Source organism: Eleginops maclovinus, chromosome 6 (assembly GCF_036324505.1).
Source record: "Eleginops maclovinus isolate JMC-PN-2008 ecotype Puerto Natales chromosome 6, JC_Emac_rtc_rv5, whole genome shotgun sequence".
Lineage (NCBI taxonomy): Eukaryota > Metazoa > Chordata > Actinopteri > Perciformes > Eleginopidae > Eleginops > Eleginops maclovinus.
The window spans coordinates 8,001,246-8,019,120 of NC_086354.1; the positions used below are offsets into that span (position 1 = coordinate 8,001,246).

A 17,875-nucleotide genomic window follows, 5' to 3' on the forward strand; every position below is an offset into this window, starting at 1 on the left:
CCTTTGTTGGCAATGACAGAGGTCCAACGTTTTCTGTAAGTCTTCACAAGGTCTTCACACACTGTTGCTGGTATTTCGGCCCATTCCTCCATGCAGATCTCCTCTAAAGCAGTGATGTTTTGGGGCTGTCGCTGGGCAACATGGACTTTCAACTCCCTCCAAAGATTTTCTATGGGGTTGAGATCTGGAGACTGGCTAGGCCACTCCAGGACCTTGAAATGCTTCTTACGAAGCCACTCCTTCGTTGCCCTGGCGGTGTGTTTGGGATCACTGTCATGCTGAAAGACCCAGCCACGCTTCATCTTCAGTGCCCTTGCTGATGGAAGGAGGTTTTCACTCAAAATCTCACGATACATGGCCCCATTCATTCTTTCCTTTACACGGATCAGTCGTCCTGGTCCCTTTGCAGAAAACCAGCCCCAAAGCATGATGTTTCCACCCCCATGCTTCACAGTAGGTATGGTGTTCTTTGGATGGAACTCTGCATTCTTTCTCCTCCAAACACGACGAGTTGAGTTTTTACCAAAAAGTTCTATTTTGGTTTCATCTGACCATATGACATTCTCCCAATCCTCTTCTGGACCATCCAAATGCCCTCTAGCAAACTTCAGACGGGCCTGGACATGTACTGGCTTAAGCAGGGGGACACGTCTGGTACTGCAGGATTTAAGTCCCAGGCGGCGTAGTGTGTTACTGATGGTAGCCTCTGTTACTTTGGTCCCAGCTCTCTGCAGGTCATTCACTAGGTCCCCCCGTGTGGTTCTGGGATTTTTGCTCACCGTTCTTGTGATCATTTTGACCCCACGGGGTGAGATCTTGCGTGGAGCCCCAGATCGAGGGAGATTAGCAGTGGTCTTGTATGTCTTCCATTTTCTAATAATTGCTCCCACAGTTGATTTCTTCACACCAAGCTGCTTACCTATTGCAGATTCAGTTTTCCCAGCCTGGTGCAGGTCTACAATTTTGTCTCTGGTCTCCTTTGACAGCTCTTTGGCCATAGTGGAGTTTGGAGTATGACTGTTTGAGGTTGTGGACAGGTGTCTTTTATACTGGTAACGAGTTCAAAAAGGTGCCATTAATACAGGTAACGAGTGGAGGACAGAGGAGCCTCTTAAAGAAGAAGTTACAGGTCTGTGAGAGCCAGAAATCTTGCTTGTTTGTAGGTGACCAAATACTTATTTTACTGAGGAATTTACCAATTAATTCATTAAAAATCCTACAATGTGATTTCCTGGATTGTTTCCCCCATTCTGTCTCTCATAGTTGTAGTGTACCTATGATGAAAATGACAGGCATCTCTCATCTTTTTAAATGGGAGAACTTGCACAATTGGTGGCTGACTAAATACTTTTTTGCCACACTGTATATACAGTAGCCCAGGGGACTTTAAGTGTATACTGAATATGAATATGACACCCTCTTTCCTTGGACCCTCACATCGGACAAGCAAAAACTTCCAAAGAAACCCCACAGTTAATGGGGGAAAATAGAAGAAACCTTGGGGAGAGCAACAGAGGAGAGAGCCCTCTCCCAGGAAGAACAGTTACAGTAACAGGCACAGCTACGACTCAGCATCCAGGTGTAGACAGACACAAAACATTTCAGGGAAATGGGTTATTTAGAACAAGAGAGTTCACAGGTACATAGAGAGAGAAGAAAGAAGTAAGACGTCCCCCTGACAGTCTAAGCATAGCAGCAACACTAGGGGCTGATTCTAGGCCCTTAGAGATAATCCCAATGTAAATACAGAATTATCAGGCGAAATGGCTCTAAAACTGTAACAATGTTCTGATATTTCTCCAAATCCAATATAATGTAACGCTACATTTGTCCGTCAACAGGTGTTGAATCTTTTCCTGGCCCTGCTGCTCAGCTCCTTCAGCTCAGACAACCTCTCTGCTCCAGACGAAGACGGTGATTTGAACAACATCCAGATCGCCATCGCCCGCATCCAATCCGGTTTCTCTTGGCTCACATCATGCATGGTCGACCTCTGCAGACGCAGCTCGAAGCATCGAGAGCAGAAGGCCAAAGAAGTCTCCAAGCTGGTTGGGAATCATGTGGAGAGCAATGGTGGAATTTTTGGACGCTATGGAGAGAAGTACATCGCGCCGGGGGAGGACAGCTACATGACAAACCCGAGCTTGACTGTCATCGTTCCCATCGCACCCGGAGAGTCTGACATGGAGTTTCTTGAGGAGGAGGAGATTTCTGAGTCTTCAGAGGATGAAAACAGCAAACCAGTGAGTTTTTCACAGCCACATATTTGTTTGCAATGGACACAAACTTTCCATGTTTACTGTTGTAGTGTTCCTTGGATGGTATTTACCAAAATAGTTTTTGTAAGAGGAATTATCAAATACTGATCAGCCAGTAGTAAACCAATGGTGCCGTTGTTACATCACTGCTATTGGTAAGGCCTGATGGAGAAGTCAAAAATGTAACATCAATATCAAAAAGTATGTTTACGCAAGAAGAATCTAAGTTCATTTAACTTCTGTGTTGCATATTCTCTTTGTGTTTTTGATGGGTTTATGGGGAGGAACTTAACCAAAAATAACCTAGGTTGTTTTCATGCTTCTTACCTGGAAACATCAGCATCCAATGCTGGCAACAAACTTAAAAAGGCAATGAATTTCAAATGTATTTTAGCAGATGTAAAAAAATATATATATAGCATTATTAGGCCCTGTGTTTACATAGCATCCAACGGAGCTTTGGAAAGTTTCCTCCCAGCTTAAGTTTTTGTCTTTCTATGACAATGGTTCCTCACCAGTGTTCAAATTATTTCAACATTTACATCAATGCAGCTGACCTACGGTATTGACCACTGATATAACAGTTGTATGAAATGCCACAGGCAAACATGCGAAGTAACTGTAGAAACAAAACTGACTCACTAGCTGTTTTAACAGAGTCTCTGCACCTGCCCTCAACTTCAGCAAAAAGCAAAACACCTACATACCATGAGAAGGCAGCTTAAAAATACAACCCTTATTGGCAGCAAATTTGCTTTTCTGTCTTTTTTTATACTTTCCCTATGAAAGACAGGCCAAACAACAAGCTTTTCCTCCAATTTCTACAGTGACACCACAGGCCCTTTTCCAAAAGGTTGAGATATTTTCAACTTGAAGCTGTCGGAGCAGCAGCTTCTGCATGCGCTGTCTCCTTATTGAAAATACTTTAAAAAGACCATGCATCTCAGAAAATGGCACTTCGTGACACTAGCCTTAAACGCTTAATTTTATGGAAGGATGTTTCCTGAAAGTGTTTATGTGCAGTCATTTGATACCATTATTTTGGAAAATAGTATTTTCTTTGGCCAATGATTTTAATGATTATTGACGTTATGTGACTTGTTTGAGTGACTGATGTGATTTCCACAACCAAACCGTAACTACAATAGATGTTTAAAGCTTAACTTTATTAATTGTTTTTAAGTTACCAGATACAATGTAAAATGTAAAAAAGAAAGTTAGTTATGCTTATTTCAATAAAAGAGATCTTTGAAACAGTATGACATGACTTGAGTTGAACCCGGAAAAGGGTCTAGAAACTAATTGCAAAATATTCATTTATTCAGCTCATTGTTTGCTTTGATCATTAGTTTTGGTGAAATAACACCAATCAATTTGCTGGATCAAATAAGTCTTTAGTCAATTCTGATTTGTTGATGGTAAGGGGGGAGGGACATAGGCAGGTGGGGGTTTGCTGCAAAAGAGGCAGTGATATATAGGCTTTCTGGACACAGTAAATGTTAATCTGTCAACCAAACAAGGTGAAATCAGGAGTCTCATCAGAAGGCTGCGTACCTAAATCGATCACACCTCAGGCTGAGTGGATAGAGCGGTCATCTACCAATTGGAAGGTTGATGTTTAAATCCCTAGCAAAAGCAGCCAACATGTAAAATTGTGCTTGGGTAAGATAATAAACCCTACATGTCCTTGTATGAATGTGTGTGATTGGGTGGATGCTGCTTGGTATTGTAAACCACTTTGAGTGGTAGCAAAGACTCGATATGCGGCATGTAAATGGTGTCCATTTGCCAATCAAGTCAGGAATCAAAAGTACTTTAATTACCTTGGGGGGAATTTAGTTTTGTAACAGTTGTTGCAATTTACTATGTAATATGTGGTGCTCTGTAGTTCAACGTGAAAGACATTATCCAAGATGATCCATACCTTCGACAGCATCCTCCTCTATGACACAACCATCAGAGTGTCCGGCCCCCCCTCAAACATCGCTGGTCCTGTGGATCAGTTTGTTGAGTCTGACCCCCTTTCCCCTCCTTCTTTCATGTGTAGACATTGACGAAACCTCTTTCATAGTCTCTCTTCCTCCCCATTTCTTCCTTTTGCGTAAATCTCATCCACCCGTCCTGTTTTCTTCTGGGGTTTGTTGAGGTGGAGGGTGTGTCGTTCCTGTCCTCTCTGGCAGGCACACAGCAGCAGACCAGATGTGGAGCCAGGCCCCGCAGATTAAAGTGACACAACTGAGCAGAGCCAGGGCTGCAGTCTGGCGCTCTCTCTTCCTATTTCCCTGCCGTGCTCTGCTCCACATCACACTAGAATTAGGCATCAGAGAAAATGGAAATGAAAAAAAAAAAAATCAGCCCTCCATCAGCTTAACTGGGCATCAGCAGCTGCTCAGCCTACATGTGTAGGGCTTTGAATAAGCACTGGAAAATGGCAAGACGGTGGCTATTGAGAAGTTAGTTATAAATACTTACACATTAAAAATGTAGATCCCTTTGAACAGTAATCAATCAGGTTGTGTATGAATGTATCACAGCTGCTTACATGTGGCAGCATTTGAACTAAAAAGCCCATTCTCAACTGCTCTGTTTCGGAGAACATTGGTAACACTGTTAATCTGGTCTCCAGGTCCTGCGGATGCTCTTTACTGCTGGATTAGACTTCGTACCAGTTTATAGGATTGATGTTGCACCTCTGTCATATAAATCATATTAAATATGTTGCGCGCGGGAATCTCATCAAAAAGGCTCGGGAGAGATTGAAAGGCAAGGCAGTACAACTAAGTGATCTTTGATGGGATGATGCCACACCGAATACAGAGCATGAAAAAGCTGCTACGCTGCTCTGTTTGGTTTGAAATGTATAAGCGTGTGGCCAAATCCAACCAATGATGTCACAGCAGGTGTTAAACAGATCCTGTTATGCTTTTGGGGGCTTTTCCCTTTCCTGTAGTGTGTGATATAGGTTTTTGTGCTTGTAAATGGTCTACAAAGGTTCCTTCCAGAGGGAGTTTCTCTCCCACACACACCTGAAACACCTCCATTGGACTCCTTTGTTTAAATCCCTAACATAATGACATCACTTTGTAACACTTGCGCTTCTATTGGCTAGCGCTCCAGCACATGTTGGTGACTGCAAGCTTATACGTTTCCTTTAATTAGTATCCTGATTACGTAAACCTGTTACATGTAATCAGTTTACCCCAAGCCTGTATACATGTGTATGACAACTCAGCATTGTTTTATAAACTGTTTAATAAGAATAAAAGTGAAAAATTGGTAACAATAAGACTTCTCTCTTGTCAGGAGCGAGTCAGCCTATCGGAGGGCAGTACAGTGGATCTGAGGAAGCCTGAAGAAGAGATGGACAACATATCAGAGCTGGCTGAAGAGAATATGGAGCCGGAGGAGTGCTTCCCAGAATGTGAGAGTTTAAAGTGTTAAACAATGTGTATAAAGTACAATCAAAGCTTTTGTAAGTTATTTGAATAGCGTTATTTCTTTATGTGGTTTCACCTGTCATGATTGTTTTTTTCCTTCCTGCTCAGTCTGCATTAGGCACTGTCACTGCTGTGAGGTGGACACCAGCCGCGGGCTGGGCCAGGCCTGGTGGAGGCTGAGGAAGACCTGCTACCAGATTGTGGAACACAGCTGGTTTGAGACCTTCATCATCTTCATGATCCTGCTTAGCAGTGGGGCTCTTGTACGTTAAACAACAGTGTTTATTTTTAGATACATTTAAAGCTTTTTTTTAGTGGCATCAAATCAAAAGACTCCTGGTTGATGTTTTTATCGTTTATTTATTGATATATTTATGTCATCAAGGTTGGGAGGGTTACTTTAGAATTTAATAACATGAAATGTTATCAGTCATTTTTAATCTGAGGGTCAACATCTAAGAATAATGCAATCTGCAAACGTTTGGATTGCCCTAATATCCAATGTAATGCTCATAAATGCTTTTTTGTTTGTTTTGTGGTTACCTTATGATCCTGCTAGTAAACTTATTACATTTTTTTACTTTTTTTTCTGACCTTGTTTTTTGATTCTGATTATGTAATCCAGTTTACCTATATTCCGTTTTTCCTCAAGCCTGTACGTCATGCACAGAGCATCTAATCTGATGCAATGCATAGCATCACTGTGGGAAACACCACCAACATTTCTCAACTTGCCAATGGGACTGTAAACCATGTCCTGGGCACAGAAGAGGAGGTCACAGCCATATATCCACTAGCCACATGTTAGACCTTGTTACTGTATGACCGATGTTCCCAGAGGCTTAATCTTTGTCAGACCGATAGCCGATGGCCGAAGATTGCCCCCATAGCATTAAAGCTTAACGGCTGCAGTTTAATATAAACCTTCCCACAGTGATCGCCAGTAGCATGTTTTCTCTTACTGGTTTAAAAACTGTTATGTACAATTTTCCAAACAGCTGGTTTCCGTCTGATAATGGATGAAACTAAATGACTTTGAATTTTCTTTCACAGGCATTTGAAGACATCTACATTGAGAAGAGAAAAGTCGTCAAGGTGGTGCTGGAGTACGCCGACAAGGTCTTCTCCTATATCTTTGTGCTGGAGATGTTCCTCAAATGGATCGCATATGGCTTCAAGAAGTATTTCACCAACTACTGGTGCTGGCTCGACTTTCTGATTGTGGATGTAAGGAACTTTTTCTGCTTGTTTTCGTTACACTACATGAAAGGATGCTGGTAAATATTTTGAGAATTGAGGTTGAAGTGTCTCGAATGAATGTTGCTTCTTCTATGGTGTGGGATTTAAAGCGTCGTCAGTGTCACATTATTTACGGGAAAGCACTTGACAATCCATGTATCGTTTACGAAAGATGGCATAATTTGTGGCTGAAATTGTGCTTCCCCAACAACTGTCTTACAACCTTGGTCAAATTTAAAAAACACATAGATAAATCAGACACCTAGTAGTTTACATTGTTACATTTTGGATTAGATTTTACAAGACAGATTTAAAAGTGCTGTTGGGTAAAATGGAGGTGGCGTGTCGTGCCCGAGGCGTGCAGCCCCTTGACTTCCTCTGATTTCACCTGCTGTTATACAGATTGCCACAGACCGCTCTATTGTTAGGGTAAGTTCTAGTTAGCAGGTCCCAGGTAAGTATTAGCTCCGGGATTGGAAACTTGCATGTGCCTCACAAATGCTTCTGTGTTTCTTCACTCGTAAGTGCTTTCTGTTTTGATATCAAAAGCCACCGTCGAGTTTTTAAAAAACGCTCCAAAAAACTTTTTTTCAAATCAGTTACTTCAGGACCTTGGCTTTAATATCAAAAACAAATGCAGTGCCATTTACTCTTAAGGTTTATCTACAGAAGATGTACTTTATACCATAAAATAAACCTATAAAACAGACATTTTTAGTTAATTTAGAAATGCAGCGGTTGAGCTTATGTGTACACTTTTTTTTACTAACACTGTGGTTATGTCGGTTTAGAAGAACATTTAGTTGATTATTGCAACTTCCTACCTTACCTAAAACGACCACCCTGCTTTTCTGTATTTGATATTTTTATGATTTTTCTGGAGCCAAAGCCTTCTTTTGTCCTGAGAAAACATTTTGAGTACCTTCTTTAGATATATTGGACAAACACATGTGTAAATAGACTTTTATAAAGAAATTAAGAACATTGGGACCTTATTAGTCCTAAACTATTTTTAATGAACTTATTGGATGAATTGGATGCAAATTGGGTAAAGAAATTTGGCGAAGATAGATATAAATTCTTTATAAAACTCACTCTATTTGATATATATTCATATTTAAATATGTATATATAGCAGAGTATGCATGCATGGACACTATTCGTCTTAAATGCATACAAACTGTGTTTTGTCATCAACAGTCATGACATTAGATTTGTTTAATTTATTTTCACTCCATTTTCATTCATAGCTTTCATCCAAGGGTCATTCGACAGCGGAATACCATTTTGTTTTGTCTGTTTTGGATGTAGAATAGAGTGGAAGTCTAAATTTGCTAAAAGATTACACAACAAAAATCAAATCTAAACCTCAAAAATCTATTAATTGTGTTCCTAACTGTGGAATGTCCCAAGATACACAACAACTCTAAAAAGTAGGGAGAAACGGCTCTTTAAATGTTTTCTACTTGTCTTTTATGGAATTATATATTTATTTATATTTAATTTTTTCTTCAAAATGATATAGAATTGTTAGAAAATGATCTACAGTAAACAATGTGTTGCTAAATCTTTGTGTGTGATATTGTTTTATTTAGTGTTTCTTTCTTCTTCTCTTCTTCTTGTACTATAGAAAGACATATTACTACCTTACCCAGGGTTTAAAGGTTAAAAAATGAACAAAAACTGCCACACGTATTTAATAAATGTACTGATTCTAACTGTTAACACTTATTTTTGTGCTCCATTTAGGTATCCTTGATAAGCCTGGTAGCAAATTCACTGGGATATTCCGACTTTGCTGCGATCAAGTCCCTGAGGACTCTACGCGCTTTGAGACCTCTCAGAGCTTTGTCCAGATTTGAGGGCATGAGGGTGAGAAGTGTGTTTTCTGAATTACACTGATGTCAAAAATCTATCTTACAGCAGTGTTTCTGTTGACTAGTACTTTCCTGATAATTGCCAGGATAATTACGTCTATTATGTAGTTTATACTTTCACTGTAGTTTGTACATTGTTCTGTCATACAATTGAATAATCTCCAGGTTATAGAAAGATATACCTTCCAATGACCTCAAGTTCAGTCTAAGATATTGTTGAACTGTAGTGATGGCAAAGTTAGTCTGTAAATTGGTCAGTTGGTCATCCACCACTTTTGCCCAGACTGAAATATTTCCACCTGGGTGCCAAATTTGTACCGTTTACTAGCCAAATGTTGGTCAAATATGCTAGTAGATTTGAGTTAATCAGAAGCCGAAAAAAAAGCTACAGCCAAATATTGTGTTTACTACCAATTACCAAATGTTAACAGACTTAACTAAGATGGTGAGACTGGTCAACATTACACCTGCTAGCATCTGCTGTACGCATTGTTGTTATTGTGAGCATGCTGTCATTAGCATTTAGCTAAAAGCATGGCTAGCTACATCATCACAGAGAGACTGCAGACACTTTGTTGTGTCTAGTCATAAATATGAAAACACTGATATGGCTCAGTTGCAAATCATACAGGCATGTCTTCATTATATGTACCTTCTTAAAAATAATGGAGATTCCTTTGGGAAGACTGACATAAGTTACATGAGTTACATTTAAAGTTGAACGCACATAATACAAGCTGATGTTTAAATCAGCCAAAATGTAATGAATGCCTGATTGGTTGAAATTTAAAATTGCATTCATAAAATATTAGTCAACTCTACCGACAGATCATGAGCTAAATAAGAAATAGTTTTATAATAAGACTTGAAATGCTCAAATATTTAAAGAAGTGGGCAGTGATTTGTAGATCTGAAATCTATTTATCGAGAACGTCAGGACTGTGAGACTAACCTGTATTTACCCGTTGCTCTTTAGGTTGTCGTGAACGCTCTAATAGGAGCCATCCCTTCCATTATGAACGTGCTGCTCGTTTGTCTCATCTTCTGGCTCATCTTCAGCATCATGGGGGTCAACCTGTTTGCTGGCAAGTTCGGGAAGTGCGTGAACAGAACTGGTTTCATTCACAATGTCTCTTTGGTCAACAACAAGTCAGAGTGCCTCTCTATGAACGACACCCAGTTCTACTGGACAAAAGTGAAGGTCAACTTTGACAACGTGGGACTTGGCTACCTGTCCCTCCTGCAAGTGGTGAGTTTTTAACAGCTGAACTGTGTGAGCTTTTGTGAAAGATGCCAATCATGTGCTGATATCAGGTATTGTGCAGGGCTGAGCCCAAATCAGAATTGTATTGATCAGATTTGGCTGTTCAATATGTAATTTGACTTTTCGTTGTTCAGGGATAGCAATATTTGTACTTAACGGTGCACCACAACTGAAATGGCAAACATCAAACATAGCATGTATAAAAAAAAACATATTTAAATAATAATTATAATAATAATTTAAATTATACTCAACAAAACTAAACAGAAAGACGACAGCTTTACTTGGTCGGCTTGTCTTCAAGTCAAGCCGTTTTAGTTCTTTGTGTGCATTACATAATATTTGTAAACGGGTCAAGTCACGGGTTATCAACATATGTTCCGCCTCAATCGACTTTCAGAGAGCATCCCTAGATTCATGCCTTTCTTGTGTTCAATGCAGTTTCCATACAGTAATGTGACATTTTGTATTGTCTTAAAGGCTACATTTAAAGGATGGATGGAAATAATGCATGCAGCTGTTGATTCAAGAGGAGTAAGTATTTCTAGCCACATACATACAGGGTTATCATCATAAACATGTTAAAGTAACCGTCTGCCTTATACGACTTTTTGGTTTTAGGTGGAGGAACAACCCATCAGAGAAATCAACCTCTACATGTACCTGTACTTTGTCATCTTCATCATATTTGGCTCCTTCTTCACCCTCAATCTCTTCATTGGTGTCATTATTGACAACTTCAATCAGCAGAAAAGAAAGATGAGTATTGGCAACACTGGCCTACATCACTCTGTTACTGTACTAGATGCAATATTACTCGGTAAAATTACACAGATTTTGTTATTTTACGTACTCCTAACGTATATTTCTTACTGGGCAAAACCACAGATGAAGAAGTGTGTGCAAATATTAACTGACCTGGTTTAGAAGGAAATAGTGTGGTTTCCTTATCTTCTGTTGATAGCTTAACTGTTCTTGTACAGTTTTTTTGTAAAAATAACGTTTGTTGTTTTTTTGTTGCTAATACTTAGGTGGACAGGATATCTTCATGACTGAAGAACAGAAGAAGTACTATAATGCTATGAAGAAATTAGGATCTAAAAAACCCCAAAAGCCAATACCAAGGCCTGGGGTAAAATAATATAACTCTCAAATGTAACACATTTTTCACACATTATTGATGAGTTACTAATAATTGCCATTTCTATTCCCAATCCTAGAACATTCTCCAAGCTTTCTTCTTTGATCTTGTGTCCAAGCAAGCCTTCGACATCATGATCATGATGCTCATCATCATCAACATGGTGACCATGATGGTGGAGACCGACGAGCAGTCAGAGCGCATGGAGTCCATCCTCAACAAGATCAACCTGGCCTTCATCGTGATCTTCACCACAGAATGCCTGATCAAGATCTTTGCCCTCCGCTGTTATTTCTTCACAGTTGCATGGAACATCTTTGACTTTGTGGTGATAATTCTCTCCATTGTGGGTAAGTTGAGACACAAAAAAAAGAAACGCCATTTACTGTTTGCCTCCGACAAGGGTGTTAGATTTTTCAGTACCATTGGTTTATCTGCTGTTTCTTAGCCCCATATCTTTTTAACTTTGTGAAATTTGTATTTTTTGCTATTTTCTCTTGGACTACTGTACATGCTTCAATGACAGATTTCTGGCAGATGTATCCACGTCAAGGTGCAGAATAAAAATCTCTAAACATTTATATTATTCCAATGCATTCTTGACAAAGGCTTTGTAGTTAATTCTGTTTATTTATTTTTGTTCTATTGATAGTAATTGCTGTTTTCTAAGCTGTAACTCTGTGGCATACAACAAACACTTCTTGCTGTGAGGAAGTCTTAAAGATAAACCAACGTTTTTTGTTTTTTTTACCATTGCAAATATAATACTTCCATATTATCAAATTATAAAGTCCTTATCATTAAGATGTTTGCAAACAGTTGAGATGTGTGCACCCAGTAGGCATTTGCAGTTACTTAATGTTGTTTTTAGGACCACCTGAATAATATCATTATGATTTGACTCTCCTTTTCCCTCTGTTTTGGTCTCTAACAACTCCCAAGGAAGATATATGACTACTTATTGTTCCACTATGTTCATTAGCTAGAAGCATAATTTGTCTGACATTTGGTGCTAGACAGCTAGCATAGAGTGGGTTATTTGGAATTCTCCTTCTACGGCTGGAAACAAGGTTTGTAAGAGTGTTAAGTGAACCAAAACAGTGAAGTTTGTCACTACCAGCGACCCCTTGACACCACTCATATTTATACGATCACCACGATACCACAATAAACCATATTGATAAGATCAACTTAAAGTACAAGTTAATCATTGAGCAATGAGATCAAACTACATTTTCCTTGTCTTTCTCTCCTCCTTTAGGGATTGTTCTTGCAGACATCATTGAGAAGTACTTTGTATCTCCAACCCTGTTTCGAGTCATCAGACTGGCAAGGATAGGACGTGTACTTCGACTTATACGTGCAGCCAAAGGAATAAGGACTCTACTGTTTGCCTTAATGATGTCCATGCCAGCACTGTTCAACATTGGCCTCCTGCTCTTCCTTGTCATGTTCATCTATGCTATCTTCGGTATGGCGAACTTTGCCTATGTGAAAAAACAAGATGGGATTGATGACATGTTTAACTTTGAGACCTTTGGGAATAGTATGATCTGTCTTTTTCAGATCAGTACCTCGGCAGGCTGGGATAACCTATTGAGTCCTATAATGGCCAACTCCCCAGAGGAGTGTGACCTTCACTTTGTCAATACTGGCACTAACACCCGGGGAAACTGTGGCAGCCCCTCAATGGGCATCACTTTCTTTGTCAGTTACATAATCATTTCTTTTCTCATTGTGGTAAATATGTACATAGCTATCATTCTGGAGAACTTCAGTGTTGCCACAGAGGAGAGTACAGAGCCACTGAGCGAGGATGATTTTGAAATGTTTTATGAGGTTTGGGAGAAGTTTGATTCTGAGGCCACGCAGTTCATTGAGTTCTCCATGCTGTCAATCTTCGCTGACAATTTGTCGGAGCCGCTGCGCATAGCCAAGCCCAACAGAATCAAGCTGATCTCCATGGACCTTCCCATGGTCAGCGGGGATCGAATCCACTGCCTGGACATCCTGTTTGCCTTCACAAAGCGTGTCCTGGGAGAGTCGGGTGAGATGGACGCGCTAAAGCAGCAAATGGAAGAGAAGTTCATGGTCACCAACCCCTCTAAGATTTCCCACGAGCCCATCACTTCCACACTGCGCCGCAAACTGGAAGATGTGTCAGCTATCATCATCCAAAGGTGTTACAGGAGGCATCTGGTGCGCCGGCAGATGAAGCAGGCATCCTACCTCTACAGACAAATGAACTATGAGACTGAAGTGGATGTGGAGAATGCTCCAGCAACAGAGGGGCTGATAGCCTCCATGATGCAGCACTATGGAATCATTGACATTGTACAGACAACAGAGGACACTCTACTATCCTCACCCCCATCTTATGACAGTGTGAACCGGGCAGCCAGTGACCTCTCTGAGATCGTCAGATCAATATCCAGAGACTCTGAACTTGGGGAGCCTGGTGAAAACTATGAGGAAACTTTCCTTTGAGACTCGATTGTGTGGAGAGTGTTTGTGTGGTTTTTGTCTGTTTTGTTTACAGCAGAGAATTTAGCTCAGATAACTCATGGTCAAAGAGAAGAAACTTTTTTATATAACATATTTATATATTCAATATTTTTAAGTAACTCAGTCTCTGTTGAAATTGAAGAACGCATAAGTATATTTTCTAACAGTCAAAAACTCCTCAACAGAATTAAACTTTTCCTCAAGCCATATTCAATTTTACATTTGGCAGATCATTGATAACATAAGATACATTCACTCACAACACATCTGCTACATATCAGTAAACACTAAACCTCATTCCAGGAGAGACACTAAAAAGACCAAGATGACTAAGACAACAGAAATGGACACAGACATACCAAAGCCTGCAAAAAAGTAGAAAAAAAAAGAAGAAAATCAGTTATTAAAAGAAATTATTTTTATAGGCTAAAGAACTGAAGTACCAATCAAACAAAACTAGCCTACAAATTAAAGTAGCTAATGCACCAAAGTAGCTAAGGAACTGAAGTAGCTCACAAACTAAAGTAGCTCACAAACTAAAGTAGCTAAGGAACTGAAGTAGCTCACAAACTAAAGTAGCTCACAAACTAAAGTAGCTAAGGAACTAAAGTAGCTAAGGAACTGAAGTAGCTAAGGAACTAAAGTAGCTCACAAACTAAAGTAGCTCACAAACTAAAGTAGCTCACAAACTAAAGTAGCTCACAAACTAAAGTAGCTAAGGAACTGAAGTAGCTCACAAACTAAAGTAGCTCACAAACTAAAGTAGCTCACAAACTAAAGTAGCTAACCAATTAAAACAGCTAACACGAAACAATTTCAGCTAAACAATAGCAACAGTTCTTATAAAAACATGCACTTAAGGGGTTGTAAGAACAGATGTGAGCAGCTGTAATTACTAATCAGTGTTTGTGACAAACAATTTTGCAGGAAAAATATATATTTGAGTTTTTTAAAACAAGTACTGTATCCATACAACTCATGAACCAACAGCAGATTGAGAATTTTGAACAGAACACAATTCCCTCTAAATATTTCTCCTTAGGCCCATACAATACGCTGTATTGCTAAATAATGTTGACATGTGGATTTCCATTACGATTCCAGTCATTCTAGAGCTCTTATTCAGGTGTTGCTAATATGATTTTAACCAAAGCTAACATTTACTCATTACATTTTTCAATGAACATTTAAATCATTTAAAATTTAAAGTAAAACACATTTCAAACATCAACTATTTGTAAGCAACATTTATCATTTGGATATAAAAACTAATGTTTGGGATTACTTAATGTATTTAATTATTAACTAAACCATTATAAGCACTTTGGTTGAGTTAAAGTGCTTGAAACTGTATGGTTAAATCAGCACCAAGTGTCATGACATAAACAAATTAAGAAAAGGAGAACTTCAGAAATTGTTAATTAAAATAAATAAATAAATGAACTTGAAAGGTTTTTGTGTGAAAAACAAAATATGTTTTCATTTCTCAAGTAAAACATAAGTTGAACTTGTATCACTTACAAAGAAGAGCTGTGTGTAAGAATAATCCCTGAATTATGTGCCTGATTTTGATGTTGTCCGCACACTCCACTGATTCTCTTCAGGCCATTTAATTTGATCTAATGGATGTGGATTGGAAGAGCATGAATGGACTGAAAGCTCATTTTGTAATTACTTTGAGGCTGTGTAATGTATGCAAAGCTGATTTTTACCTATTTTTTTGTAACGTATTTATATTCAAAGACGATTTCAGTGACTCTCATGAAAGCCATAACAAAATATGATCAAATTATATATTAAACTGTGTTCATTTTTACATAAAAGACTTTCCTTGAGAACCTGATTGTCTGTATTGCATTTAGGTTGTTCGTTTCATGGATTGTTTTATGAAATCATAATAAAACTCTTTTCCATATTTGTGGGTTTCCCAACTCTTACTAAGGTCCACATTGTTGGATGACATGTGTTTTGGATTATTTAGAACATTTTACAAGACCTATTATGTGTTAACACTAACACTGCCACAAACGTATTGACATTGCTGTACCAGAGTCTAAAATTGAAAACTGTAAGTGCGCAGTGTCCCTCCATTTTCACAAGAGGAAACAGTTAGCTGATTTGACCTCATTACAAGGCAGCCGCTGGTAAATCTCGCTCTCTGAGCCCATTTGTATAAAAAAACAGAACAGATGTGTACAAACCTTTGCATCTCCATGGCTGTCTGTCTCACTCTTTAAAGCATGAATTTGTCTATAATGCCTATTTGAATACAATACAACAACATATATTGGATATGTGATGATTGATATGTAAGGAAGCAGAGGCTAAAACGCAAAGAAATACCACGCAGTAATGCTGCTGCCTGATTAACTACCAACATAGTCCCAGAAAACTATAATAAATAGTGCCCAGTCATAAAAAACAAAAGAATAAAAACACAACTGGATAAAAAAAAAACTGGAATATTTATGGCATGTGTGTGTATTTCCCTTCTCTTAAAATGTCTTCTTCAAGACATCAGTGACTTTTAATATTATGATATGTCGTGTTTATAAATTTCTGTGCCGAAATTTAAGTTAATAGTTGAGCACTCCTACATTTTCAGTTTAGAAAAAAAATCATCAAGGGTGCCAATTTGGATTTAGCCCCAAAGAGATTTCCTCTCTCTGGTTGTCGGGGTGGTCAAATCCAACTCTGACCAGCTGGGATAGAGGGATAATCTGTGTATTAAAAAAATCACTTGTTTTAATTACACACTCACAGATACACAAATGCACGCACTGTTTCTCTTTTGCTCTCTCTCTCTTTCATACACACACACATGAATACACATACATACAGTACACATGTGGACATACATGCTTTAACAAAACTATGCAAACACACACTATACCCCCCCAATCTATCCTCATAATAGACAGCTGCTTACTTTGAATTTAATTTGGGTTTGTGCATGAAGTGCCAGAAAAATGTGACTTGACTGAATGTGACTTGGTAATTGATCTGATTTTTAAGCGTTTTGACATGTGGTGGAGATTAAAGCCTTATCAGAGAGAGCAAACATTTTTAAAAAGATTAAAAAGGCACTATGTCTAATTACAAATTGAGCAGCGCACAGTGAAACACAGCAATGTCAACGTAATGCATTACAAATAGTCTATATATAATGCAGACATGCTAAACTGTAATACAAAATGCATTTCATGTATTGCATGTTCTATTTGTTGCAATTTTTCAAATAACATTTAGATAAAGACGGTCATGATGAGTCACATTGTGTCGCGTCATAATCAGTGAAAGAGATGAATGGGAATGTAATTTGCTACTAAATATGTATTATAAAAATACACATTTTAAAAGTAACAGGTAATCGTAATTTTGACTCATTAGCTCACAATTTTGACTCTAATCTGCAGGTGAAGAGCTGCTTTAAACTACTGCTTATCACATAGCCTCCTTTCACTCATGATGCCAAACTCTTCCCTAAACCAATTTATAATAAAATTATATATTCTTATTGGGGTTTTTTCTCTCTCACTCAACACCAAAATGTACAGATAAATAAACTTAAATATACCTAATTACTGACAATCCAGTGATTAAGACACAATATAAAAGGTTTAGTAAAATTCAACTTCAACATGCATTTAGTCTGCTGTAAGCCTCCTTGGTGAAATGTATAAGCCCTGTGCTGCAGGGTGGCTGTTGGTTGGTAGGTAAAAATCGAGGTTAGCTTCACAAAAAGGGCTGAGAATCTGAGTAGAGGAAATAGCCTTTTTAAGTACAAGAGGATCCTTCTGTCACTCAACAGGCACTGCAGGGATTTACTTGGTGTCATGGGCTCTAGCATTGTCCAGATGGTCTGATGAAGCACTATCTAATTAATTTTCCAATGTTCCCTTTATTTCTGATGAATACCAACCATTAAAAAGACTTCTCTGCCACCACCAGGGGATTATTGCTCCTACAGTTACAGGATTAAGTGTCAAAAAATAAGCTTTAAAGTTTACTTTCTAAACAGATATGCATGGTTGATTTAAATAAAGGAGTAGAACAAAACATCTTTGCTGATTGACTAGGTTTTTACGGTTTTCCCAGGTCACAAAGTGAAAAAAATATCATCTTACAGGTCTCTCCCATAGTTACATTTATTT

The 17,875-nt window shown here is 38.6% G+C and overlaps 1 protein-coding gene across 1 annotated transcript in view; it reads left to right on the top strand.

Moving 5' to 3' along the window:
• LOC134866096 (sodium channel protein type 4 subunit alpha B-like) overlaps window positions 1-15,636 on the top strand; it is a 42,386-nt gene extending 26,750 nt beyond the window's left edge. Inside the window, exons 17-27 of the mRNA XM_063886047.1 lie at window positions 1,842-2,243; window positions 5,562-5,679; window positions 5,804-5,958; window positions 6,749-6,922; window positions 8,684-8,806; window positions 9,788-10,060; window positions 10,556-10,609; window positions 10,697-10,838; window positions 11,107-11,207; window positions 11,296-11,566; window positions 12,478-15,636. Coding sequence (XP_063742117.1) covers window positions 1,842-2,243; window positions 5,562-5,679; window positions 5,804-5,958; window positions 6,749-6,922; window positions 8,684-8,806; window positions 9,788-10,060; window positions 10,556-10,609; window positions 10,697-10,838; window positions 11,107-11,207; window positions 11,296-11,566; window positions 12,478-13,703 — 3,039 coding nt within the window. The 3' untranslated portion in view covers window positions 13,704-15,636. The remainder of the gene's footprint in view (window positions 1-1,841; window positions 2,244-5,561; window positions 5,680-5,803; window positions 5,959-6,748; window positions 6,923-8,683; window positions 8,807-9,787; window positions 10,061-10,555; window positions 10,610-10,696; window positions 10,839-11,106; window positions 11,208-11,295; window positions 11,567-12,477) is intronic.
• Window positions 15,637-17,875: the final 2,239 nt, after the last annotated feature.